This window comes from Culex quinquefasciatus, chromosome 3 (assembly GCF_015732765.1).
Source record: "Culex quinquefasciatus strain JHB chromosome 3, VPISU_Cqui_1.0_pri_paternal, whole genome shotgun sequence".
In the NCBI taxonomy this organism is placed as follows: domain Eukaryota; kingdom Metazoa; phylum Arthropoda; class Insecta; order Diptera; family Culicidae; genus Culex; species Culex quinquefasciatus.
In genome coordinates, this window is record NC_051863.1 from 172112406 (window position 1) to 172138723 (window position 26318).

The 26318-nt window shown below is 40.6% G+C and overlaps 6 protein-coding genes across 7 annotated transcripts in view; 2 read left to right on the forward strand and 4 right to left on the reverse strand.

Moving 5' to 3' along the window:
• Positions 1–320: 320 nt before the first annotated feature.
• Positions 321–8417, reverse strand: LOC6039266 (condensin complex subunit 3). Its single transcript, XM_038262546.1, has 6 exons — positions 8269–8417; positions 5039–5449; positions 4172–4974; positions 3921–4112; positions 1414–3865; positions 321–1350 (listed from the first exon to the last, which is right to left on the reverse strand). Exons 2-6 carry the CDS (start codon positions 5189–5191, stop codon positions 436–438), a joined length of 4515 nt encoding a protein of 1504 aa, XP_038118474.1. The 5' UTR covers positions 5192–5449; positions 8269–8417; the 3' UTR covers positions 321–435.
• Positions 8418–11384: 2967 nt separating this feature from the next.
• LOC6039265 (putative methyltransferase C9orf114) lies at positions 11385–12856 on the forward strand. Its single transcript, XM_001848848.2, has 2 exons — positions 11385–11845; positions 11907–12856. Exons 1-2 carry the CDS (start codon positions 11464–11466, stop codon positions 12824–12826), a joined length of 1302 nt encoding a protein of 433 aa, XP_001848900.2. The 5' UTR covers positions 11385–11463; the 3' UTR covers positions 12827–12856.
• LOC6039264 (mitotic-spindle organizing protein 1) lies at positions 12823–13362 on the reverse strand. 2 transcript variants are annotated; one of them, XM_038264677.1, is made up of 2 exons: positions 13211–13362; positions 12823–13142 (listed from the first exon to the last, which is right to left on the reverse strand). In XM_038264677.1, the coding sequence occupies exon 2, from the start codon at positions 13140–13142 to the stop codon at positions 12873–12875; it is 270 nt and encodes an 89-aa protein (XP_038120605.1). In that variant the 5' UTR covers positions 13211–13362; the 3' UTR covers positions 12823–12872. The 2 variants fall into 2 exon arrangements, with proteins under 2 accessions (XP_038120605.1, XP_038120607.1); XM_038264679.1 differs by having other exon boundaries at positions 13243–13358.
• A 2256-nt stretch (positions 13363–15618) lies between these two features.
• On the reverse strand, positions 15619–16771 carry LOC6039263 (ubiquinol-cytochrome-c reductase complex assembly factor 1). The gene is made up of 3 exons (XM_001848846.2): positions 16578–16771; positions 15810–16514; positions 15619–15746 (listed from the first exon to the last, which is right to left on the reverse strand). Exons 1-3 carry the CDS (start codon positions 16608–16610, stop codon positions 15657–15659), a joined length of 828 nt encoding a protein of 275 aa, XP_001848898.2. The 5' UTR covers positions 16611–16771; the 3' UTR covers positions 15619–15656.
• A 19-nt stretch (positions 16772–16790) lies between these two features.
• LOC6039262 (activating signal cointegrator 1 complex subunit 1) lies at positions 16791–21908 on the forward strand. The gene is made up of 3 exons (XM_001848845.2): positions 16791–17026; positions 20812–20899; positions 20963–21908. The coding sequence occupies exons 1-3, from the start codon at positions 16903–16905 to the stop codon at positions 21801–21803; spliced, it is 1053 nt and encodes a 350-aa protein (XP_001848897.2). The 5' UTR covers positions 16791–16902; the 3' UTR covers positions 21804–21908.
• Positions 21862–26318, reverse strand: part of LOC6039260 (activated Cdc42 kinase-like) — a 64640-nt gene continuing 60183 nt past the window's right edge. The window contains exons 8-9 of the mRNA XM_038265487.1: positions 24489–26028; positions 21862–22313 (exon numbers count right to left, since the gene is read on the reverse strand). Of these exons, the coding sequence (XP_038121415.1) occupies positions 22125–22313; positions 24489–26028 (1729 nt within the window). The 3' untranslated portion in view covers positions 21862–22124. The remainder of the gene's footprint in view (positions 22314–24488; positions 26029–26318) is intronic.

The following is a 26318-nucleotide window of genomic DNA, read 5'->3' on the forward strand; positions in this document are numbered from 1 at the left end:
ATTTGCTTTTAAATTTTCAAATTTCAAATTCTTTAAATTAAAAAATTGAGATTTGAAATTTTAAGTTTTTTTATTCCTTTTTTTAATTTTTAAATACACAAAATTATTGAATTTTAAAATTCTTGTTTTAAATTTCAAATATTTTGTATAAATAAATGAAAATTTTAATTTCTGAATTTTTAAATTTTTATTTCTATTTATTATTTTTTTTTTTGGAAAAGTTGATTTTATTTTTTAACTTTAAATTATGAAAACTTGGCAAGGTTTCGTTGAATTTCTTCCGAGATAAAAATATTCTTCAATAAACGAAAAAAGACATATTTTTCAAAATGACAAACATGTTATATTAAAAGAAGATGTAACCTACATTGTGTTATATTACGAATCTTAAGAGGTACGAAATAGTTCATCCACCAACTCAGGCACCCTCTTCCCTCACGACGTCGACCCCTTGGAGGACCGCAACGACCGCCGCGAGCTCGGCGTTCGGTTGCCGCGGGACAGCGATCCGCTTGAACTGCTCGACAAACTCGTTCCCGAAGTGCTCGATTTGGCCGCCGGCGAATCTGTTGTGGTGCTGCTCGACGTTTTGCCTCGACCCCGAACGCCCTTGCGCATCGTGACTCCTCCACTCGATCCGGTTGTGGCGGCTTCCCCCGAGGGTGACGGTTTCTTGGCCGGTGGGGAGAGCTTTTCCGACGTGGTCGTGGCTCGCGACGATCGCGTGCTCGGGGACGACACGGCGGGGGACTTTTCCAGGGTTCGCCGAGTGGCGGTCCGCTTCTGGACGGGCGGAGTTGAGTCCTTCTTTGTTGTTGTTGGTTCTTCTGTGGATTTTTTGCTTTTTGAATCCGTTTTGGACTTTAGGTTGGCGGCGTAAATCTTGCGACGTTCCATGGCCGTTTTGGCGCTTTTTGGCGGTTCTACGGAAGTTCGCGTAGTTCGAGTTGAAACGGTGGCCGGTTTTTCCACTTCTTTCTTTTTGCTGGGTTCTGGGCTTTTCTTTTCCTTGGACGCTTCAGGAGTCTTTTTCTGCGCCGGTTTGGCCACTTCAGGCGCCTTTTTCGGTGCGGATTTGCTGGCGACCTCCTTCTTCCGGGTCGGGCTAGGTTCCTTCCGCGTAGGACTTCGTGACAACGGTTCAATTCCGGTCAGGCTGGTGGATCCCTTTTTGCTGGTAATTTCCGTGAGTGATTTGCGCGTTTGAACCTTCGAGTTGATTGTCTCGTTACGGGCTACGCCGCGGGTTCGCGGCAACGCCACCGGCGTAGTTCCCTTGGAGGCCTCCACCAGGGTTTTGGCGGAAGCTTTTACCAGCGGGCGCACCACGGACCGGTCAAAGCGGGAAATCTGTAACGTAGAAGGCAAATGTTGAAAACGATTCAAAGTCATCCCTGGATGCAAACCGCTTACCGTTGCATTCGGCGATGGTCCGACCTCCTCCAAACTGCCATCTAGCCGTTTCCGGCTGCTCGCCGGCGATGATTCGTCCGACGAAGCCGACACGGCTTCTTCGCTGCTGCTCTTGGCCGCCGGTTTCCGCTTGGTGGGAGTGCGCTTGACCACCACCTCCGGTGACGACATCACTTCCGATTCCTGCTCGGGCTCGCGATCTTCGGGAGCCTGCTGCGTTTCCGGAATTTCCAGGTGCAGTATCGAGCGATCGCCGTCGAGCGAGGAGTCGGCCACGCTGGTGTCCTGCGTGGACGGAATGGCAAAGGACGACGCTTCCAGCGGGGATTCGCCGGGGGCGGATTCTTCCGCTGGTGGTGGTGAATCCGGTTCGGGGGTTGGCGTAGGTTCTGGCGCTTTATCAGCGGCAGCTTTCTTTTGCTGCTGCGCGCGCAGTTTTTTGGTGGCGTTGGCGTCCGGCACTTTGAAGATATCTTTTGGGGTGGACTTTTCGGTAGGCGGTGCGAAGTTCATCGATTTGCGAAGGGACCTCATGCCGGAAGTGTTGCCCGAGCCGAAGGTGGTTGGGGTCACCGGGGAGACTGGGGTGGCAGCGGCGGTGTTTGGTGCCTTTGCTGGAGATTTTGGTGGGGGTTCGTTGTCTTTGTCCAGGGATGATTTGTTGATCAGCGGGATGATGGATTCGCGGGGAGTGCTGGGTTCTTCTTCGGCAACTTCCGGGGCCTCTTCGGCGTCGGAGTTTTGCTGTTCAGCTTCCTGGTCCTCGGCAGCGAGCGGAGGTGCTCGGGTTGAGGAGAAGGTTAGAGGTTCGCGGTAGGTTCCCTGTAGGATCTGCTTGAAGTCGTTGAGGTTTTTGAGGATCTTGGGGTCGAGCGTTGGTTCTTCGCAGATCTGGGTGGTGCAAGTGATGAGATCGTTTTTGAGCATTTGATCGTCGGAGATCTCCAGCGTTAGCAGTTCTTTGCTGAGCAGTTTGAGCAGATCTTTGTATGTAAGGTTGTCCTTCATGACTTCGAGGAAAGACATGGCGATCGTGTTGTGCGGGTTCAATCCTGGACTGCAAAACACCGGTTTGGTGGAGTTGATCACGAATCGCAGCACGTGATCCGGTTTGACCTCGTGCAGCGGGTTCTCGTTGGGCGCTTCCAGGATGGTGAACAGGGTCGTCAACAGTGCCTTTTGCAGAATCTCCTGACGTTTCTTCTTGATCAACGACTCGTGGAAGATACTCAAAATTTGCTGCATTTTCGGTTCCGTCGTCGGATTGAAGTACTTCAGCAGTAGCTTGGCCATGATGTCCGGCGAAGTGTAGTGACCGCGAACGATCATTCGGCAGAAGCCGTCCACGATCGCCATGCAGATGACGCTGTCTTCGCACGTCTCGAAGAAGTGAGTCATCATCTTCATCAGATCAACTCCCGAGCCGGTGTTTGAGCTATTCCCTTCATCGTCCTGGTCCAGATAGTCGCGCGTGTTGAACAACTGTCGGGAGTTCTTGCGCGATTCGTCCTTTTTGGATTCCACGTCAAAGTGCTCAAATCCGTAACGATCGAGCAGCTCGAAAATACCCGAAATCGACGTCTCCCAAATTCTTGTACAGTGATTACGGAAGAACTGCTGGTACAACAGCTGGAACGTATCCTTGGACAGACCATCGTACAGCATGCTGAACGTGATCGAGCACTTGAGTGCCCAATCCCGCGTATCAATAACCGATGATTCAACGTAGCGACTGATGAACGTCTTGTTCAGCTCGCACACGATCGGCGTCAACGACTTGACCGAGCTGCTGTTCACCAAATAGTACAAAATCTGCAGACACTTGTTGATCGTTGAATTGGTAATCTTCTTGGGTTTGAGCATCGACTCTCCGAAGATCGAACCGTCGCCGGCCGAAGAAACCTTCATCAAGATCGGCTTCAACAGTGCAGCGTACTCATCATTCGCCGCGGTCAACTCGTCCGACACTCGCTGCGCCCCACCATAATCCTTCTTGTTGACCTTGTCCATCTCCTGCTCCTTCAAGTCCATTATGTTCAACCGAAGCGATGAAATCTTCATCTGCAGACTCTTGTCCGGGTTCTTCTCCAAATACTCATCCACCAGCGATCGCGACGAGTTGGAAACGTCCGCCCGCGAGGGTTCCAAAATCCCATTAATCAAATCCACACAAAATCGGAACCGCTCCTCCACATCACCCACCAACCGCTCAAAGATGGTCATAATGGTCTTCACATTTCCCTCGCCAAGATCACCACAAGCGAGCATCTCCGCCAGCACCTTCTTCAAATTTTCCCGCCCAACCTCGTCACCCAGGTCGTACGACGCCACAATCTCCAGCAGCACCTGCATCATCGACTGGAAGTACATCTTCTGCAGCTTGTCCGTCGTCATCGACGGATCGTCCGCCAGCTGCCGGATGTAGTTGCACTGCGTCGGCGTGTCCGCGAAGCTGCAACAGAGCGTCATTATTGTAACAATTTAGATTCCCATACAAAAATTCTCACGTCTTGATGTAGTTGCAGAACGCCGTCAGGTCCACCATGTACGCGTCCAGCTCGTCCGACTCGGTGTGCTGGAGGAACTCGAGCAGCGCCTGCCAGCAGATGGCCGTCTCGATGGTGAGGTTCTCCAGCGGGATCGTTTTGTCCTCCTCGCGCAGCCCGAGCATCGTGGTGGCGTCGTTGATGCCGTATTTTCTGAAAGAAATTTCTTAATTTCAAAAGAAATAACTTCACGAAATTTAAGGCAAACTCACGCAAAGATCTCCCCCAGCGCCAGCTTGGCTGTCTTCGCGAACCGTTCCATCTCCTTCTCGTCCGCGTCGATCTTGAGCGCCTTCACGAACGCCACATAGTTCTTCTGGTACGACTCGAACCACTGCGGAATGAGCACATTCTTCACCACACGCTGCACCTTATCCGAGTGGTCGTTTAGGCCCTGCTCCAAAAAGGTCAACCGCTGGGCCACCTTGTACTGCTTGACCGGGTAGCTGCTCATCTGGATGTACGTGTGCCGCCGGACGCGCTCGTCGACGTCCCACAGCCGCTCCAGGATGTACGGAATGGTCCGGTAGTTGCGACCCAGCGACGTGATGACCGCTTGCCGGACAATCGGCGACACGTCCGACTCCATGTGGAATATGTAAATGCGGAACACGTCGTCTTCCGGATCTTCCGGGTCTTGCAGCCGTTGCAGCGCCAACACGGCTTGGACGCGAACCGACGGCGTCACGTCCCGCATTCGTTCCAGATGATACTTCAGGATCCGATCACAGATGTCATCGTCCAGCGATGCCTCCGGTCCCATGGCGTTCAGAACCATGTTTACAAACTGACAGATCCGGAACCGAACGATCGCGTTTTGGCTGATTGTGGACAGCAGAAAGTCAAAGATGGCCATGATCAGCGGGTGGGTTTCCTCCTGCTCGCAGTAGATCGGGTCGGCGATGAAAGTAGCGCACAGCTTCAGTCGATTGTTGGCAAAGGGGTTGCCCTCTTCCAGACACATCGGCGCTTTCAGCGATTGGATAAACGACCGCATAAACGTATCGTGAGGCATCTGAAACCAAGAACATTCATTTACATAACTTTAAACAAAACAAAAAAAAAATCATTAAACAAACCTTCTGATACAACTCCTTCAGCTTTTTGATCAAATTTGGATGGTTCTTTTCGTCCTTCTGCCCATTCAGAACCGTTTCGATCAGTTCAAAGTTGAACCGCGGCTTCTCCGGGGACGTGGCCACCACCTTGATTTTACGCTTCCGCGGCGGCATCTTGTTTCGCTTTCACAAAAAAAAACACTCGAAAAATGCAGATTTTGATAACCGACGCGCGACGCAACTCGATGCGGCTTCCAATTTGATTCTGTTGAGCAATTTGCGCCGCTTTGGTTTGTGTTGTCGTCTCTTTTTTGAATTTTGTCCAACTGTCAGTTGGTTTCGGTGCAGCGGTACGAGCGGACGGGGTGTTGGCAGAAGTTTTGGTTCTGTGAAGTAATCTGTAGCGGAATGATGGGAAATCTGCAAAGTTGTCTGAAAACAGAGAACATTCGCTTATTTTTTTAAAAGGTTCTACCTATAGGTGCGCACAAATTTTGCCGCGACCCGCGGTTCAGGGGTTAGCTTATTAGATTGGATTAGATAAAATAAACTATAGCCTAGACTATAGCCATTTTATATTTTTTGAATTTTTTGAAATTACAATCCAGATTCGATTATCCGAAGGCCTTGACAGAAATTTACTTCGGATAATCGAATCACGAAAAAAAATCGCAGTCTTATTTTTGATTGTTGAGCTACCAAAACTATTATCACCCTGCATCATAATTCAGCGGAATTGTCATCGCAAGTTATATTAAGACATGCTCGGTCTGAGTCTAAATTGAAAACTGCTTTATTCTGTTTGATTTTTCTTACTAGAAGGTTTACAATGATTATTTTGGCTGTTTATTTAATGGGAGGTACCAAGAATGGAATGGCATTATGTATCGTTCAACCAATCGTATGCATTGTGGGTTGAAACGAGAGAGAGAGAGAGAGAGAGAGAGAGAGAGAGAGAGATAGAGAAATCACTTAAGTTCATTTGTGGTGATTTCACACTTCGCTCAGCTGGATAAGCTGGCTTGGCATAAAATATATAATTGGAAAAAAGGACAGAGCCATGGTTTTTTCATGATGAGAATGGTCATGGTTGTTATTGAAGGATTTGCTGGTTCAACGTGGATGGCGCAATCGATAATTTATGGCCATTCAACTTTGAACGCAAGCAGTTAAGAACGGTCGATTCGGGTATACTTGAGTTGACACATTTGGTAAACACTTGAAGCAAAATGCTATGTCTCAATTCGTATGAAATTTGAGACATTGTTTTCTGCTTCGTTGCAAGTTAACAAAATCGAGTACAAGGGTCTAGGACCTCAAGTGGACTCTGAAGTTGTTTGCTAGCTGATGGAAATTTTAGCTTAATGACCTACGACGAGAAATGTGTGAGGTCTGGAAAATGATTTGTTACAATTGAAGTCAGGATATTACACCTCCTCCCTTTAAAAAATGATTGAAATTAATTGAAATCATTGATGTTTCCATTCTTAATACCTTTACAATGTTTGTTGTACTAATTTGTAAACAGTTGTTTTTTTTTTGTGTGTATTTTGTTACATTGTGTTTGTGTATGTGTATGTTGTTTTGTATCCGAATTTTTCACTTCCGCAGCCTATTGCTGGGAAAAATTTACCTGCATTATTGATGCTAGGCTCGGTGGTTTATTTGATTATTCTATTTTTGTGCACAATGTTTTCTTTTTTGTTATAGGTTTTTCTAATTCGCAATTCGGATCTCTTATTTGGGTGATTTTAAATGGACCTAGATAAAATGAATCTAGTTTTCTTCTGTTTTCATTTTTTAGATAAACCAGATCACCTATTTGAATGTGGATAGGGTTAGTTACTTTGTTACATATTTGAGTTTTTACTTGTTTTTGCTGTTCTAATATTGACTTTGTTAGATTTTGACTCTTTTGTAATCTAAATTTCAACTCATTGTGATATGCTTCTAAATTGTAGACTGGATCTAGAGTTCTTTGATTATTGTTATGTGGTAAAATTGCTTTAATACCGAACACTAATTCGTAAGGCGTGTATTCATGAATAGTATGTGGAGTTGTGTTGTAATTAAATTGATAATATTTCAACCAATCATCCCAATCCGATTGATGCTCGTTAACGAAACATCGTAGGTATTCATTTAAACACCTATGATTTCTTTCAAGAGCACCAATGGTTTGTGGGTGATAGGCAGTTGCAAAAGTTTGTTTTATTTTCAATTGTTTGCAAATCTGACTAAGAGGCCATTAAGATTTTTTTAAATCTAATGACAGCGATGAAGTTTTCTAAAAATGATTTATGTTTAGAGGCAACCAACAACTCACTAACAACTTACTAAAATAGGGTCGTAGAACTCGAATTTGATGTTAAAAGTAAGAAAATAAAAAATTGTTTTTTTTTCTTATGAATCCATTATCCAAAGTCCCATACAAACCTTTGGATAAACGAACTCCGAATAATCGAAACTTAAGATAATCGAGTCTGGACCGTATCAATATTTAAAAAAATGAAATTTGTTGATGTTTTTGTAATTTTTTCAAATGCTTATTTAATTATTTATTAAAAATACAAATATTGGTTTTCTGGAAATTTCGGAAATATTTTCGAAATGTCGATTTTGAATTTTAGTGTATTTGTAGTTTTCGTTTTTTTAAATGTTAAAGATCGAAACATTTCTTTTTTTTAACCTTAAATTTTTGTTTTTTTTTTATTTTTACATTTTAAATTATTTTAGAATAATTATTGTTTAATGTTTTTGAAATTTTTAAACTTTAAAAATTTTAAATGCATTATTTTTTATTTTTTTAATGTTAGAATTTTGAATAATATTCTTGGGACGTTTTCGGGTTCTTTTGAGCAGCACACTGTTGATTATTGTGGAATCGATAAAAGCTAAATTTATTCTAATTAATAGTAATTCTAGGCTTAAGGTTAAGGTGAAGCCGTTGATCATTTTCGAAGAAATTTGATCATCACTATAAAATATTCTGTATTAAATTCAATTTAACGAATTTCAGCACTAAAATGAATCAGCAGATGACGCAAAATGTATATCTTTGAACGAAAAATCATGACAATGATGGAAGTCTTCACGTTAATTTTAAGTCCATTGGTCTCCCTATCCGTGTCTGTCCTCCAACAGATAAGCAATGTCGTGTTCGTGCGAAATGTAGTCAATCCGCAGCTCTAGTTAAAGATTTTAGGTAAGATTTTAGTATAAATTCATTATTAAATGTCGTTTTCTCATACCCTAGATAATAACAAATTTCCAACCGGTTCTTTCCCGCGGTCCAGGGATTATCCAAGTTGATGAACTAATCACAATATCAAATATTCGCACTTTCAATTCAACTCGTACATTTCAATTTCACCAATCATCGCGACTGACATTTCGTGTCGTTTGCTGCCGTGACAATTGTAAGAGCAACAAACATGACACACGACGTATTGCTTTTTGCATCGCCGAGGGGTGTACATGCCTGACATTGCGCGCGCCGCTCCGTAACAAATATTCAAGTTTTCTTGTTTTTAACTCAAATAAGTATTTTAAAATTTCCTTGGCCGGTTCCGTATCAAGTTTGTACTCTACATTAGTTGGAAAAAGCGAGGAATTCAGTAGTAATATAGAAAATTCTGGAGCAACATTTGAAATGGGCGGTACGACATTGCTCTTACGGCATTTCGTCCATTAAACACGTGTAACGAAAGGCCGTAAGAGCAATCCAGAACTGGTGAAGTTTTATGATAGAATGTTGAAGGTGTATGAATAATAAGGGCGGATCCAAAAAAAAAAAAACAAATAATTCATGCAACATGCAGAAGGAACAAACCTCCCTAATTCTTCATACAAACTTTGGAAAAAAAAAACCATTCGTACCTGATGTCTTGATATTTTTGAAAAAATCATGGTCATCATATTGTCCATTTCTCTCGAAGGTACACGCCGCGCGGCATTTCAGAAAGTGCCGCAGACACTGTTGCCATCGATTTTCTCCACTTTTGGTGCAATAAAAAAACATTCCCGGCAACAATGCCATGCAATTCAAAGAAGAAGATCAACAAAAACAAATCGCACAGTATGGAATTTGACAGCGCGCATTTGCCGAAAGTGCGGCGCGTCGTTTCGAGGCTGGCATGCCGCGTGTCCTTTTCGGGAATACGCGCAATAATTCCCCTCGGGAGTGATTACTGAGTCTACGCAGTAATTTTGTTGATCGGTGTAATCTTGCAAGATACACTCAAAGTCAGAAGTATCCCTCAAAAGGGTATTGCGCGTATTCCCGAAAAGGACACGCGGCATGCCAGCCTCGAAACGACGCGCCGCACTTTCGGCAAATGCGCGCTGTCAAATTCCATACTGTGCGATTTGTTTTTGTTGATCTTCTTCTTTGAATTGCATGGCATTGTTGCCGGGAATGTTTTTTTATTGCACCAAAAGTGGAGAAAATCGATGGCAACAGTGTCTGCGGCACTTTCTGAAATGCCGCGCGGCGTGTACCTTCGAGAGAAATGGACAATACTTTCAATCCTCAAAAAGGATACTTTCTATCCTTTTTTAAAGTTCACCCGGCGTCACCCGCATAATCAAATACCAAAGGTGAAACTGTCGAAATCATAAGAAAATTATTTCTGGTATGGTTACCATTTGTGATATTGTTGATATAATGTCACGACCATATAACAAAATTAAAATGGTACTATTTCCCGAATTGTTACACTTATCTTGACATATTCGAATGGTTGATTTTTTTCCCTACAATTTAATGAACGGTATCTATTCGTCATACGATTAGGATGGTTCGAAACAGCTATTGTTAGAACATAATAGTACTGTAGCCGGTATGATAAAAGTTATGATACTCGGTATGATTTAGTCAAAGAAACCTAAGCGGAAAATTTCCTAAATTTCCTAAGTCCTAATAATTGAAACAATTGCACAACAATTAATGGTACGATATAATTATTCCTCATATGTTTGGTATTATTTCAAACAGTTTTTGTATGATTGAGCCAAAAATAAATTTTAGCGAAAATTTTCTTAAGTCCCGATGATTCAAACAATTGTTCAACAATTCATGGAGAAATATAACTTTTCGCCATATGGTAAGGATTTTTCGGAACAGCAATTGTTAAAACATAAGGGTACCATAGCCGACGTAGTATTTCCAACTTGAAGCTCAGCGAAAAACTCTTAAGTCCCAATAATCCAAACAATTGTACAACAATTCATGGAACGATATAACTTTTCGCCAAACGCTTAGGATTATTTGAAACAGGTATTGTATGATTGAGCCAATTGAACTACAGCAAAAAAAAATCCTAAGTCCGAATAATTCAAATAATACTTTAACAATTCATGGAACGATATACCTGAATTCAGCGAAAATTTTCCTAAGTCCCAACAATTCAAACCATTGTTCAACAATTCATGGAACGATATACCTGTTTGCCATATAGTTTGTATGTAAAGCTAATTTATTTTCGTGATAATTTTTATAAGTCCAAATAATTTAATCAATTGATTGACCATTATCAGAACGATAACTGTTCGCCATGTGATTGGTCTATAATTTATTTGTATGGTTCTACCATACATGTTACGATATATTTATGATAAATTTTGAGGCCACATTTCATAATAAAATGCATTTGAAACCGCCAAACGTAATGTAACTGAGATAGCTCAATTAGATAAGGCGGCAGCACCACGGAAGAATCAACAGGAGACATCATCATCAAGCGGTAACAAATCCCGGACATTACAAAAAAAAATCGCTCACCATTAATAATCATATACTTACCATTCCCGTTAAATCCATAGTTCCCAAAACATTTGTAAAGTTTATTTTTTGGCTCCTCCCTTTTCAAATGGTGTCGGTAAGTGTCGGTAAAGCAGTTCACCATTTAAAATCATATTTTATTAATTTGTGGTACGGTTCACATAAAATAAGAATTGAACAGTTTGGGGTAGGGTATGACTATGATCCACGAAAAAAATCCCTTGTAAAAATGTATTGTAACATTACCTAACGACCTATTTAATAAATTGTAGGATTGTTTGGGTTATGGAAAATGTACGGTTGCACCCTATTTGGTGTATTATCAAGATCATTTAGGAAAAATCATTCGACAAACGGTGACTGTATGGTTGTTGACTATGCGGGCACCCTTTTAAAAGGGTATGTCAAATTCAGTACATTTTCGATACCCTTTTAAAGGGTGACGACGGGTGAACTTGAAAAAAGGATACTTTTTACTTTGAGTGTACCGCAAGTAGAAATTGTACATTTTGGCAACACTGTCTTGCCAAATTTCCAAAACATTTTATTTGCAGCAGCACGCTCCAACATCAAACCGAGGGATTGGTCATCAGCTCGCGCGTTGCACGTGTTGTTGTTTTGATTAAGCGCAAGTCCCAAAAACGCCGCGGAACACGACGAAACCATGAAGACTCCCAAATCGGACAAACCGATGCTGAAGCTAACGGCCAAACAGCGCCAGGACCGGAAGGAGCGCAAACGCCAGCAGAAACACGCACGCCACGTGAAGCGCGTCCAGAAGGAGTTTGCGGAGTTGGACCGGGAGAAAGCGGCAGCGACAGCTCAGGCGGAGTTGCAGGTGAAGCAGGTTTCGGAAGTGGGTCTGATTTCGACGTTGAGCATTGCCGTACCGGGGTCGATTCTGGACAACGCCCAGTCGCCGGAGTTGAGGGCGTGCCTGGCGGGGCAGATTGCGCGGGCGGCTTGCATCTTCCAGGTGGACGAGGTCGTCGTGTTTGACGATTGTGGGTCCGGGAATCAGGTCACGGACAAGGTTGGGACGATTGGTGAGTTGGTTGGTTTGTGGGGTTGGATCCAGTGGAGGATTAATGTGATTTTTTTTTGCAGACACCGCCGAAGGAACGACCTCAGCGCGTCGATGTTGCGTTCAGTTGGCGCGAATCCTGCAATATCTGGAATGTCCCCAGTATCTGCGCAAATTTTTCTTCCCGATCCACAATGACCTTAAGTTTTGCGGTCTGTTGGCACCGCTCGATTCTCAGCACCACCTGCGGCAGGCCAGTGAGTTTGAGTTCCGCGAAGGAATTGTTACCAACAAGCCGACCAAGAACGACAAGTCTTCGTTCGTGAACGTTGGTCTGCTGAACGATGTCCTTGTGGATACAAAGTTAGATGTTGGGATGCGGGTCACGGTTAAAATGCCAGCCGGGGTTGATCTAAAGTCGAAGAAGATTCGAGCTATAGTTGTTCCGCCGTCGCAACCGAGGCAGGATACCGGAATCTACTGGGGTTACACGGTCCGGATCGCCAACTCGTTGTCGCAGGTGTTTACCAAGAGTCCCTACAAGGGTGGGTACGACTTGACTATCGGAACATCGGACACCGGAACCAACGTACAGGAGCTGGAACCGAAGAGCCTCAAATACAAACATGCTCTGGTCGTTTTCGGAGGAGTTCTTGGCTTGGAACCAGCGCTAGACAACGACGCAAAGCTGACGGTCGACAAAGTGGACATGCTCTTCGACGAATACCTTAACACGGTTCCCCGCCAAGGTTCACGAACCGTTCGCACTGAGGAAGCCATTCTGATATCGCTGGCCGCACTCGGAGAGAAACTGGCCCCGGAAAATCAACCCCGCGACTTCACCAGCTTCGAGGCCATTCCCCAAAGTCAGGACACCGGCATTCAGCAGTACGCCTTCAACGAAAAGAGGAAGAAACCGACGGTTGGTCCCCCGGCGGAAGCGACTCCCGCGAAAGAAGCCCCTAAAGCCGCTTCGGACGATGAACTGTCGCGATTCGATTAGTAAATTAAACGATTCTTTATTCAACCCAAAGCAAACCAATCTCCTCTCATTGACCGTCCGCCTCGATGACGGCCATTTCGCGCCGGATCTGCGTTACGACCTCGGCTAGCGCCTGCGGGTGGACACCGGCCTCGAGCAGTTTGACGCAGATGTCGAGCGCCTCCGGGGTGAGGCCCGTGTTCAGGAGCTGCGATATGTTCTGGATGTTGGCCCGGATGGTGGCCGACTGCTGCAGGCGCAGGTACAGGTTCGAGTGCTGGCCGAGGCCGTTTTCCTGGTCCTGGTTCGGTTGTGTCATGGCACTGTGGATGTGCATCTGCGAAGAGCGGGGGATTTGATCGGGTTTTTATGTGACCGGTTTGGGTGAGATATTACGTTACTTACATTTTAAATACTGACGAAAATGTATGAATTACCTTTAACGGCTTTCAATCTACAAATCATGCAAATTTGCACAAAATTTCAACATTTGTTTTCAAATACCTGCGAATGTTTATCGATTTTCAAATAGACGAGACAGTGTTGCCATATTAGTCATTCACATTATCAAATCAAATTCATAAAAAGTCTGTAGCTAAATATATTTGAGGCTAAAAAACCCCAATCACTGGATGTTAAATATTAAAAAAAAACATGTCTTTCATCAACATGGAAAATGAATGAAATATGCGCTTAGACCTCGGCTTAGACGCTTTGATTTTATAGAAAAAAAAATTTAAGCTTAACATTTCTTCTATCGTTTAAAAACGAGTTTCTTTTATAAGCTGTATACGCACTTCGGAAGGATCCGGTCAAGAAAAAATCAAATGGGCAGCAGCGGCTGTGAAAGCAAGCCAGAAAGGGTGAAGAAAAGCCCCAAGAAATCGCTCCCTCTCTTTTGTTCTGCTGTTCGTAAAGCTGTTTCTTGACCCCTTTCCTTCCGATCTGCGTACTAGCCTATAAGCTAAGTATCAAGCTAAGTATGCAGACCGGAAGGAACGCGGTCAAGAAATGTTGCGCATTCTTTTTGTGAGCCTAACTAAAATTATAAAATAAAAAAAAAACGAGATTATTAAATTATGGAATTATGAAAACATCGAATTATGGAATGATGAAAATAATAAATTATGAAATTTAATAATAAAATTATAAAATAATGAAATTTTGAAGTTATGAAATGATGAAGTTAAGATGTTATGAAATCAGAATATTAGAAAATTAGAAAGTAAGACTAATACAAATGTATTGAAAGTTTTTCTTAAATTCTTATCGTTTTTTTTTTATTCTTAAATTCTCAATTTCCTAAATTCATAAATGCTTAAATTCTTAAATTGCTAAATTCTAAAATTGTTATATTCTTAAATTGTAAAATTCTTAAAATCTTAAACTCTTAAATTCTTAAATTCTTGATTTTTAAATTTGTAGTTTTGAAATTATGTATTAAATTTTTACTTTTCAAGTTTTTTTTTTAAATTTTATAAATTTAAATTTATAATTTTGTAAAATTGGTAAGTTTATAACTTTGTTAATTTGAAATTTTTTAAATCTGTAGACTTTGATTCTTAAATTTTTAAGTTTTTAATATTCCTAAATTCTTAATTTTTCATTCTAGATTTTATTTGAATTTTGGAAAAATAGAGATTTTGAATTTAAAAATTTTGAGGTTTTCGTAAATTTGTATTTACGGATTTCTATATTTTTCTAAAAACATTTGAAATTCAGACTTGTACATTCGTTTAGATTTTTTACATTTTTGAGCTATTGAATTTATAACAACTTAAATAATAAATTTATTATCTAATTCTGTAAATTTCTTATTTTGAATTTCCGAATCTCAGATAAAATTGTTGAAATTAACTTTATAACATTTTTTGTTATTTGCAATTTTTAAAATTTTAGTTTTTTTTTTAATTTTTGAATTTTAATTTTTGAATTATTTGTATTGTTGATTTTCAAAATTTTAGATTGTTATTAAATTTTCAGTAAGAAAATAGACATTTGTATGATTATTGTCAAGTCATTTCGGTCCCGCCAGTTTGGATCAATCGTACAGCACAGGGGACTCATAATTCAGAGGTTGCTGGCTGGTACTAGCAATAAATAGTTGGTGACACGATGCCGACAGCTATTACGACAATAGCTGGAGATTTTCAATCTTATAATATCGAATACAAAATTATTTAAACCTTTGAAATTATCAGTCGCATTTAAAAAAGAAAAATTAGTATTCTTTAATTTTTCATCAAAACATATTGCAAATAAGCTGCGTACCGATTAAGAAAAATCTTTTCGTGACCCTTTCCTTGACCGTTTCTTGGGCGTTTTATTAATACCGTAATCTAGAGTGAATTGGGACTACAGTCTGAATAGGGACAGCAGGTTTTAGAGCACTTAAAGCTTTTAAATTTGGAAATGGATGTACACATTTTGTTGGCCTGAGTCTGTTCTAACCGAACCAGAAAAATCAAAATATTGTGCTCCAACATGGTTAAAACTGCTGTCCCAATTCGCCCCATGTGTCCCGATTGACCCCAGTTTACGGTATGGAGTTTTGCGTTCCTTCCGATCTGCGTATCAGCCTTAAAAGGACAACACTTTTTCTTCTGCAGATTTTAATTGAAACATCTGGCAACTCTAATAGCAGAACAAACTATTTACAGCGGCACGATATACTTCACGTGTTACACGATAAAATAAATTGAGGTTGAAAATGATCATTATACTTTTTGGATGTGGATTGATTTAAATTGACGAATTCCAATTAACGGAATTGATGAATAAATTAAATACCAATTAATTTCAAACGCATGCACTTTTTAATTTGAATTAAAACCCCATTTTATTCATTATTTTATATTGAAGGTTTGTCAACTAATGGCAGCCACTGGACTTTCGGTTTGATAGCAAAATCGTAACGACTCAGCTGGTCCAGCATGGACATCTGCAAAATGAAAAAAAGTTTCGTTAACATTAAATTCAACAGTACAAAATCCACCAAACTCACCTGTTTCCTCACGTACTTCACCAGCAGCTCCAGCTTCTCGTAGTCGTCACAGTGGCCCGAAAAGAACCTTCTCCACAGGGCCGCCGCCAGTGCCTTATCGTCGAAGCAAACGCCCTCGTCGTACGAAATCAGCGCCGCCTGAAACTGCTCCGACAACATCTGAATCTGGGGCTTCACCGCCGACGGATTGCTCGCCGCGAGCTTCTTCGCCCGGGTCGTCACGTCGTCCCACATGGTTTCGACAATGCAATTTCGCAGATACCGTCCGGCGGCATCCTTTTCCGCGCCTTCGGCCATCGATCGCACCAGCAGCATCCACACGTGCAGCTCGGTGATCAGGAACCACGTGTTAAACGTGTCCGGCATACGGAACAGGGTGAAAAACTCCGCGTAGTTGATGCTGTCCGCGACCGATTCGTACAGCGTGCAGCTGGACACGCGCAGGCGGACCTTTGAGTTGTCGATCCAGCCCATCCGGGCGATGAAGCGCTTGAAGAAGCCGCCCTGCTCGTCTTCGCCGGCGGCCAGCTGGGTTGGGTTGGTCGGACCGGTTGTCGCGTAGTGCTTAGCTTGTGGCAGCGATAGCGGTTGTGACTGAAGCCAGAAACGAGCATGGTTCGCCGTAAGTAAGCCGGTCGTTTTGAAGGTCGAGGCCGTGCGAATCGATGTGTTACGCAGCAAAATCTGGGCGACTTCGGTGGAAAGCTTTGGTGTAGAAAGAACTATGTAAACATTTTCTGAGGAAAACCTGAATCTTGTTTTACTCACCACGGCGGCTCTTCCGGATAGGGAACTGAACATCGCTGGCTTGTTGTGGTTACCAGGATATTATACCAATTTAAAATTTGCACAATCCCACTATTTTTTATTCGTTTTTGAAGTTTTTATAACAGCCAGAAATTATTGCATTTTGTTATGTAAAGTTGAAACTCTGCCAATCCGGTGCGGGTGCAAAAACATAAACAAACCTTGACAATTCGAAACGTCAAAAAAGAAACTAAAAACAGTGCAGTGTTGCTTTGTTGTAGCTTGGAAAGTGTGTTCAAGTTTATTCGAAACTTTACTGTTAAAATAGTTCTTAAAATTTCGTAAAATGGATGTCATGAGTCCCCAACTGATGTGGATCGGTACCCGGTGTTATCGGGTCAATCAGGTCTCGGAACAACGGTATGAACAGCAACAGGGTCAGGAAGATAGCAAACCATACGTCGAAGAAGGTATGCTGGTTGTTTCCAAGAAGGTGTGTTTCGATTTTGGATATTTCGACGGCAACATTTCAAAAGGCATTATGTACATTTTGACACTTTCTGGGTTATCGAGAAATTAAAAGTGAGAATGTGTGCGTGCAACATGGAGTTAAACTTTTTGAAAAGCCTTGGTAAGCTTCACAGCAACTGCACAGAAAGTTTAACTCCATGTTGCGATTTGACAGCTCGATAGAGTAATCTACGTGCGTATGTATTTCGTGTACGTACACGAAAATAAAGTGTTGTTATCAATAGAACATCTTGTTTTGCTTTTATTTTAAAATGGGAATTGAAAATGATGCTCAACATTCAAATGCGTTTTTTCTCAAAACGCACGGTTCAAATGTTGAAATGCTGTCAAAGGCAAACTTATGAGAAATTGGACGAGCTTTCCGGTAAAAATATTTTGGAGACTGAAAAGTCAAGTCTGTCATATAGAAAATGCCAAAAACCACCAAAAAAGCTGTTTTTTCAACATTTTTATTTTTAAAACCGCTGTAACTTCGCAAGGGTTGAACTTAGGACAATGGTCAATATAGAGACATTTATGTAAAATTGTCTGGAGAATCGATTTCTACTAAAGGTTTTTGAAAATTTTGACGTTTAGACCACTTTTCAAAAAACAGATTTAGTACAGTTGTTGTTCGGTAACTGGGCGTTGTTGTTTTTAACTGGGCGCTCGATAACTGGGCCGTAGCCCAGTTAAAAAGCAGACAAATGTCAAAAAACCAAAACAAACCAAAATCACCGAGGGGTTAACGAATGCAAAAATCATGTTCAACGAATAAAAAAAACATGTTTAAAACTTTTATGTAATTTCAAGTAACAATCAAGAAATATGAAAAGTAATCATTGTAAAAAAATTTTAGTAACTTTTATTTTTATATTTCATAAAAAAAAACAATTATTCATCGGTAGTCCCCTCGTTATTTTTCGTTCAGCCCAGTTAGCGAGCAGCATTCGGTTACTGGGCTACGTTCTCAGCCCAGTTACCGAACAACTACTGTAAATGATTTTTGTATTTATTTAGGAGAGACATACCATCTTGCATTTTTCGTGAGTCTTTTTGTAACATTTTAGGCAATTTCCTCAAAAATTTTGAACGAAAAAAATCGTGACTTCACCTTAACATTTATATTTAAGCATAAAAATTGAAAAATCCCATAGAAATGGTATGTATTTTTCTTTCAGTGTATTTTTTTTTTCAGAAAGCCCGTCCAATTTCCTACAAGTTTGTCTTTGACCACTTTTTGGTACGATGCAACGGCGTCGAGTTACAGTCATTTTTAAATTACAGAATACAAAAATATTTAAATAACTTACGCCCTTCTCAAATATCATTTTCGAGTACAATAAGCTCCATATACACAAAAATGGCTTATATAGGCCTAGGATAACATGTCTACAAAGTTGAAATCATCATTGAAATCGGAGAGGGTCGGGTACAAAAGTACCAGAAAAATTCCTGATTTGAGATGGAATCGTTCTATTGATACAATCAAAAACAAATAAATGAAAAATTCATAAATTTATAATTTCAAAAGATCAAATATTCAAATACAAAAATAATTTTTGAGTTCCTAGTTTCTGAATTTCTTTTTTGGAAATTCTTAAATGCTGCCATTTTTGCTGGCCAAAATATTTAACATTTTCGGAGTCATATTTGAGGTTCGAAGCCTTGTTCGAAACAATGCAAAACAATGTAAAAGGGCCGAAGCCGAAGTGTAAACAAAGAGTCTATCCTGCTCACGTCAGTTGATGTTTACATAAGGAACGAGCGGGATAGACTCTTTGTTTACACTTCGGCTTCGGCCCTTTTACAGTGTTTTGCTAAAATTTGGGGAAAAATAAAAAAAAAACCTTGTTGGTTTGGAAATTTTGACGAGGACTTCGGAAAATTGAATACGAACTGTTTTTAGAGTTTCAAATTCTTCGATTTTTTTTTTTTTAATTTTGAAATTTTAGGATTTATCAAAATTTTAAAAACTTCATGATTATAATTTTTTTTAATTATTATGTTATAGCATTATTAAGTGTTCAAATGTTTCATGTTCTAAACTGTAATATTAGTGAATTCTTGACCCTAAATAATTTTAATCTTGGAGCTTAAGAATTTTAGTATTTAATTTTTTAGATTTTTTTTTTTTTTAGAATTTTATTATCTAGAATTTTTGAATATTCCACTCAATAATTTTCAAATTTTGTAGTTAGGCCGTTGCAAATGTTTTTCGAAGTTTATGTCCCCCGAGATACCCCATTGGAGATTTATACACAGACAGGTGTGTTTTACCGGCCTGAATAAGAATTTATAAATATAAAAATATACTATCGGTGAAAATTGCGTTTAAATTTTTTTTATGGTTTTTGATTTTTGGTACGGATTGTAAATTTATCTGGCCTTATAGGTGGATCGATCTTTAACAACTATTTTTTATAACAAATTTGTAGAAATATCTGTTGCCTTTAAAACGGTTTGTAAATTCGTTTTGATTCGACTTTAAAGACATCCGTCTTTTATGCGAACTTCGTTTGACCTTGAACCGCTGGGCCCATGTTTGTCACCCAAAAATCAGCAAGAATATGGTTGTTCTTAAAGTGGAATTATCTTTTGGCAATCAAAACGGATTTACAAACCCTTAAAAGCGTTTAAAAGGTTAGAGATGTCTCTACAAATTTGCTATATAGAAATATTTTTTAAAGATCTATTCATTTATAAAGTCAGATAAATTTACAATCCGTACCAAAAATCAAAAACTTTAAAATTAAAAAAAATGCAATTTTCGCCGATAGAATATTTTTATATTTAAAGATTCTGATCGGGCGGTAAAACACAGCATTCTACGTATAAATCTCCGATGGTGTATCTCGGTTTATAATATTTTGTTCCAGCCACACCGTGATTTGCATCCTTGATTTCTGCATTTTTTTAATTCTCAATTTTTAGTTTAATATTTGTACTTTGACATTTTCTTAACTTCTGAATTTCTTAATTTCAGTGTTTGCAAGTTTTTTTTAGTTTGTGATTATTTAAAAAAAAATGCAATTTTTTTTCAAATTTATGTCTCCACTCTTTAAAAACAGGCTCGAAAAAGAAAGGTACCAAAATTTAATTACATTCCTTTAAGTTACATCTGGCCCAGGAGCTCATGTAAAAATAGTTTGTAGTTTTTTTTTATGATTTTAACTTTTTTAAATTATTGGTTAGGCTGGTACAAATATTTTTAAAAGTTTTGTCACCCCCTTCAAAATTGGCCCGAAAAATCAGGGGACAAAAAAAAAAATTTACAATAAACTTCAAAATTTCAATGAAAATTCAAGGGCAACCAGCTGAAATCAAATTAAAATACATTCTCCTGCGTTTAAAATCATTTTTAGCATGTTTGGGTTTATTAAAAAATCTTAAGATTTTTTGAAAATTTTCGATGCAAAATCTTTTTTTTCGATACAATTTTTGTTTTTGTCAGATCTTAGATTTTTTGAAAACTAATGATTGCAAAACAACTGAACTAGTGTAAAATGCATTTTAAAACACTTTTTTCATTTAAATGTGAAGATTATAGCTTGTTATTTAAATTTTTATATTTTTTTATTTTTTTGCCCCACCCTTGACCTCGGCCAGGGCCGAGGGACAAAAACTTTTTTAAATATTTGCATCGGCCTTAATTACCTATGATAAAACATTTCGGCTAAGAAGTTTTAGTTGAGTATAATATTTAAAAAGAACTAATTTTTACGATAATAAACCCAAATTTCAGACATTTACGAGGATGACGATCGCGAGCTGGATTACGACATCCAAATGGTCGACGGAGGCAAATTTCAAACTTCATTTCACGTTCCTTCGTAAGTTACTATTAAAAATATAATTTTAAACAATTAATTTTACCTTTTTTTCTCATTTTCCAGCGCCTTCTTCGCGATGCTAATCGGCGCCAAGGGCGCCACCCGTAAGCGCCTGGAGACCGAAACCAAAACCCAAATCCTGGTCCCCAAGCAGGGAACGGACGGGGACGTGATCGTTAAGGGTCCATCCCGCAAGGGCGTAACGTCCTGCCGGCAGCGCATCGAACTGATCGTACTCGGAGCCCGCAGCAAGCAACAGTTTACGCACTTTTTGTCGATCCCGCTGAACTCGGAGCAGATTCGGGTGAATTACGCAAAGTTTAGGGAGCGTGTGCTGACCGAGCTGCCGGGGGTGTTCCAGCTGGACGAGTCGCTGTTTCAGCGCGTCGAGAAGCTACACTTGACGCTCTGCACGTTGAGCTTGATGGACAACGAGGACCGGGCGCGGGCGGCTCAGCTGCTGCGGGACTGCCAGGAGACGATTGTGGGGCCGATTCTGGAGGAGTATGGGCCGATCGAGATTCGGCTGGCCGGGCTGGAGTACATGAACGATGATCCGCACGCGGTTGACGTGCTGTACGCGAAGGTCGAGTCGGACGTGCTGCAGCAGGTGGCGGACCGGACGATGGAGTACTTTGTTGCGAATGGTTTGATGCAGCGCAAGTACGACCGGGTTAAGCTGCACGCCACGTTGATCAACTCGTTGTTCCGGGGAAATGGGGAGATTGTGGGGGGTGATGAGGAACGACGTGGAGGTCGGGCCACATTCGATGCGGTGACGATCTTGCGCGAGTTTGGCCACTTTGAGTTTGGGACGCAGCGGGTTAGCGAGATTCATCTGTCGCAGCGCTACTCAACGGCTTGCGATGGGTTCTACGAGGCAACGGGCTTGATTAAGCTGTGAGGGAGATTTTGTTAGCAGGGAGTTTCTCATCAGTAACGGAAGTTCTTTTTGGAGTGTGTACAATTAAAAGAAACATTTATATTCAATAAAAATAATGTCAGTGTATAATTGACTCTTAACTATTTTGGCAAAAAACATTCGATTTGTTCGCGACAGTTTAGCTGCACTGGAAGAATTGTGTCTCAGATTTTGATCATTTGTTGAGAATACTTTTTTACTTCTTTCGATAAACTTAATTTGTTCGACAACACGGTGTAAGGCATCTGCAGGTGAGTTTAAAATGTAATACTTTCGACTTACGACTGGCTCCCCTTCCCCTCTTCAATGGTGAGCCTTCAGCTTGAGGGCGGTCGTGTGCAGATCCCAATCGTAGGACTGTAGCGCCTCGCGGCACTCCTGCAGCGACAGGTTGAAGCTAGCCAGGATGTTCTGCAGCTTGCACAGCTTGATCGCCTTGTGGATGTCCCACTCGATAAAGTCGAGCGTCACCAGGCACTGCTCCGGTTGGGTCTGCAAATGGTGGGGAGATGTTCGTTTGGTGATTATTGCACTTATAATTTCGAACTTAATTTCTCGACACACGATCGTTATTTGCCAACTGTTGATTGAAATAAACGAGTGACGATTGAGAAAATCTGGTTGTTTTAAAAAAATCCTAAATACAAAATTAAAAATTAAAAAAAAACAATTTAAAAATAATCTCTAAATTTACTTTTTTTTGATTCAAAAACTGAAAAATAGATTTTTGAAATTAAAAAAACCTTTAAGGATCTGTTATTTTGAACAATTTTGACAATTTGTAAAGATCTAGAAATTGCATTTTTTTTGCAATAAATATTTAAAAAAAATTATATTTGAAAAAATATGTATTTTTTTAACTAAAAAATTGAAAGCTGAAAAAATCTTAAATCTAATTCATAAAACATTTAAACATTAAAAAAACTTTTTTTTAAATAAGGTCTTTGCAAATATTTTTCAAAGTTTATGTCGCCTCTCCCCCCCCTCCCTACAAAAATTGGTCTGAAAAATCAAGGGGCAAAAAAAATCCAAAAAACTTCAAAATTTACATGAAATAGAAGTCTAATCAACTAAAAACAATCTGAAATGCATTTTTCTGCATTGGCAATCATATTAAGCATGTTTGGGCTTGTTTAAAAATGTTTAGAACTTTTATGAAATTCCAATGTAAAGCACCGCAAAAAAATATTTTTAGCAGAAAATAAAATTTTCGTCAGTACTTAGATATTTTGGATAATAATGATGGCAAAACAACTGGACAGGTGTAAAATGCATTTAAAAACACTTTTTTCATTAAAATGTTGAAACCATGGCTCGTAATTTCAATTTTTATACTTTTTTTTTAGTTTTTAGAACCTTAAATTTAGAAAAAAATATATTTTTTCAAACCCTTGGAATCTAAAAAAAAACATATTTGCAAGGGCCTTATTGTAACAAAAAATATATATAAAAAAATAAAAATTTCTAATTTTATTAGGCTGGTACAAATTTTATTGAAAGTTTTTGTCTCCCCCCTTCAAAGTTGGTTCGAAAAATTAGTGGGCAAAATATATAATTTTTCAAAAGACTTCAAAATGTCAATGGAAATTTAAGTACAATCAGCTGAAATCAATTTAAAATGCGTTTCTCTGCGTTTAAAATCACTTTTAGCATGTTTGAGTTTATTTGAAAATCTTTAAAAAATTTGAAAATTTTAGATGTTTAAATTTTGTTTCGCTGAAATGTTTGTTTTCGTAAAATTTTTCATTTTTGAAAATTGATGATTGCAAAACAACTGAACTAGTGTAAAATGCATTTTAAAACACTTTTACATGCAAATTATGAAACTATGGCTTGTTATTTCAATAATTCTATATTTTTCTTAAAACAAAAAATTACGAAAGTTTCGATTATTTAAATATTTAATATTAAGATTTATCGGTTTCTTTTAATTTTTGTTTTAAAATTTATTTTAAATTTTATGAAAACAAATTCGAAAATAATGAAAATTTCATATTCTTGGGATTTAAAAAAATAAAGTACTTATAAAAACTAAAAAAAAATTAAAAATCAACAGTTTAAAATTGTTAAAGAATCTCAAATTAAAAAAAAATCATTTTTTCAATCCTTGGAAATTTAAAAAAAAAGTTTTGATGGAATTTTTGAATGTCTTTTTTTTTCTCAATTTCAATTTAAATTTAGGAATATTTTAAATTTTAAATTCAAAAACTCCTTAATTTTCCAAATTTTATAATTAAATTGTATTATATTTATTTGTTATTTATGTTTTTTTATTCTTAGTTTTTTTTTTTTCAATTCCGGAAAATTAACTATTCATAAACAACGTGGTATAAACAATTTCTAAGTGTCTACGTTGTTTATGGATAGCCCCCTAATTGAAGCTTCAGATAATCGATCCGTATCTAAGCCTCTAATCTAAGTTCCATGTACTTTTATCGTTTCAATGAAAATATACGCAAAAATGCTATTAAAAACGATCGTTATTTGTCGATCCACGAACGAGATTTCTCGATGTTAAAATTTCGTTCGTGATTTCCGATTTCAGATGGATAGTCGTAATTTATCGTTGGTAGATTGAAATCTTACCATCGAGAAATCTCGAAGTCAATAAATTACGATCACCATGGTTATCTAGTCATAAAAAAATGAAATTCAATAGCTACTCACGTTCTTGCCGAGCACCTTCGACATGATCCGCACCTCGTCCGACTCCAGTCCGCGAGCCCGCCCCTTCGGCTTCTCGGCAAACTCGAGCAGATCTTCGCAGCTAACGTAGTTGATGGACTTTTTAAGCTCGCCGGCTTCTACCACGGAGCCGGGCGTTGACGGCGGGCCACCGCTAGCTCCTCCGTCCGGTTCGTCATGGCCTAGCGTGGGGGTCAGCGGGCTTGTCGCAACGATCACCGGCGGTGGCGGAGGTGCTGGACGCGATGAAGACGAGGACAGGGACTCGACGATGGCAGCGCTCAGGGTTGGGGCGGGCCCGGCAGGGGGTGGTGGCGATCGCAGCAGGTTCTTCTCGATCGTTTTGGTGTCCTCGAGGTCGACGTTCCGCAGGATGTCTTCGACGAGTTTGGTTGCCTTGGTCGTTGAGGCGGCCTCGATGTCGTACAGGGCGCTGGTGAAGCTGTCGACGACGTCGATCGAGGAAGTCGGGGAGGCCAGGTCGGCGACTTTGTCGGAATCTCCCTCGAGGATCGATTCGCAGTGCAGAGAGGCGGTGTCCACGTTGTTCAGGGTGGTTTGATAGATGTCCAGGTTTTCGTAGGTTGGGTCTCGCGGGAGTGATTGCCGATTGGCGGCAGCGTCTTTCTCGTTACGTCGACGGGTGAGGATAGTGCTCGTTGATGGGATCGTGGCCGGAAGGGTGGTCAACGGTTGAACCTTGGGGAAATTGTTTTCGACAAAGTCCTTGTTGTAGGTCTTCTGAGGGACGAAACTGCTGGCGGCGTTGTTCACGTACGAGTGACCAATTTCGTTGAGTTTTGAAGAATCGGACGATGACTTTTGCAGGTCGTTGTTCGAGTCCAGATTGACGGAGTCGTCGTTTGGCACGGTGAAGATGTCGGTCTTTTCCTCGATCGGTGTGATCTGGGTGACCTTGCTGAGCGTTCGCTGCAGTCCTGACGCTGGTATGATCAGGGGATGTTTGCGTACGTGTCGCTTCGGGTTCGCCGCGATCACCTTGTTGCGATCGCGCGGTGGCAACGGGATCGGGTTGGCCGACCCTCCCGACTCCCCATCAGCTTCCCCGCCACCTCCCACTGCCGCATTGTTGTACGTGTACTCCGGATTCGTCAGATAGCTGGGACTCTCGCACGGTCCGTCCTTGTCCTCCAGCGAGGATCCCCCGTCCTCGACGCTACACTGAGTTTGGATCTTCAGCCGAGGTCGCACCACCGGAAAGTTCTTACTCCTCAGCATCCGCAGCGGGTTCGACTCATCGCCCCCACCACCCAACGTCATCGACGGGTTCGCGTCCCCGCTAGGTGATTTCGGCGCCGGATGTGACGGCGGAGATGTCAAGTCGATCTCCTTGAACCGGAAACTGCCCGTCCCGGACGAAACCGAGGCCGCCGCACTGAACCGCGATCGTGGCAGCGTCGACGCGGTGAAACATTTCAGCTCGTTGCTGAAGACACCAACCACGCCGTGCGGGTTCTGCACCAGGCTGTTGTACGCTTTCTGGTTCTCTTCCGTGATCGTGCTCTGCAAAGTTAATAAGTTTCTCGGGCGGGGCGGGGAGAGCGGGATGTGTTTGTGTGTGTGTGTGTGCGGAGAGGATCGGCAGGATAGGACAGGCAAGGGTCGAGAGTTACAGGCCAAAAGGGGAGAGAAAAAGAGAGAGAGAGAGAGAGAGAGAGCGAGGGAGCAAACCGAAGAGAGTTCGAACGTAAGATTAATACAGAAATAATAAAAAAACACAATGAAAAAACGAATACTTAACGTCTAACCAAAATCCAAAAACCAACTGAAAATGTTTCTTTCCTTTTCCGT

Excerpts from the sequence above, each read along its gene's own strand:
- LOC6039266 (XM_038262546.1), bottom strand. The coding sequence starts at position 5,191 with ATGCCGCCGCGGAAGCGTAAAATCAAGGTGGTGGCCACGTCCCCGGAG. Across the intron at positions 4,113-4,171 it reads GCGCTGGGGGAGATCTTTGC|AAAATACGGCATCAACGACG; the intron begins GTGAGTTTGCCT and ends AATTTCTTTCAG. Across the intron at positions 1,351-1,413 it reads GACCATCGCCGAATGCAACG|ATTTCCCGCTTTGACCGGTC; the intron begins GTAAGCGGTTTG and ends TCTACGTTACAG.
- LOC6039265 (XM_001848848.2), top strand. The coding sequence starts at position 11,464 with ATGAAGACTCCCAAATCGGACAAACCGATGCTGAAGCTAACGGCCAAA. Across the intron at positions 11,846-11,906 it reads GGACAAGGTTGGGACGATTG|ACACCGCCGAAGGAACGACC; the intron begins GTGAGTTGGTTG and ends TTTTTTTTGCAG.
- LOC6039264 (XM_038264677.1), bottom strand. The coding sequence starts at position 13,142 with ATGCACATCCACAGTGCCATGACACAACCGAACCAGGACCAGGAAAAC.
- LOC6039263 (XM_001848846.2), bottom strand. The coding sequence starts at position 16,610 with ATGTTCAGTTCCCTATCCGGAAGAGCCGCCGTG. Across the intron at positions 16,515-16,577 it reads TATCCGGAAGAGCCGCCGTG|CTTTCCACCGAAGTCGCCCA; the intron begins GTGAGTAAAACA and ends TCTACACCAAAG. Across the intron at positions 15,747-15,809 it reads TGAAGTACGTGAGGAAACAG|ATGTCCATGCTGGACCAGCT; the intron begins GTGAGTTTGGTG and ends TTCATTTTGCAG.
- LOC6039262 (XM_001848845.2), top strand. The coding sequence starts at position 16,903 with ATGGATGTCATGAGTCCCCAACTGATGTGGATCGGTACCCGGTGTTAT. Across the intron at positions 17,027-20,811 it reads CAAACCATACGTCGAAGAAG|ACATTTACGAGGATGACGAT; the intron begins GTATGCTGGTTG and ends CCCAAATTTCAG. Across the intron at positions 20,900-20,962 it reads ACTTCATTTCACGTTCCTTC|CGCCTTCTTCGCGATGCTAA; the intron begins GTAAGTTACTAT and ends CTCATTTTCCAG.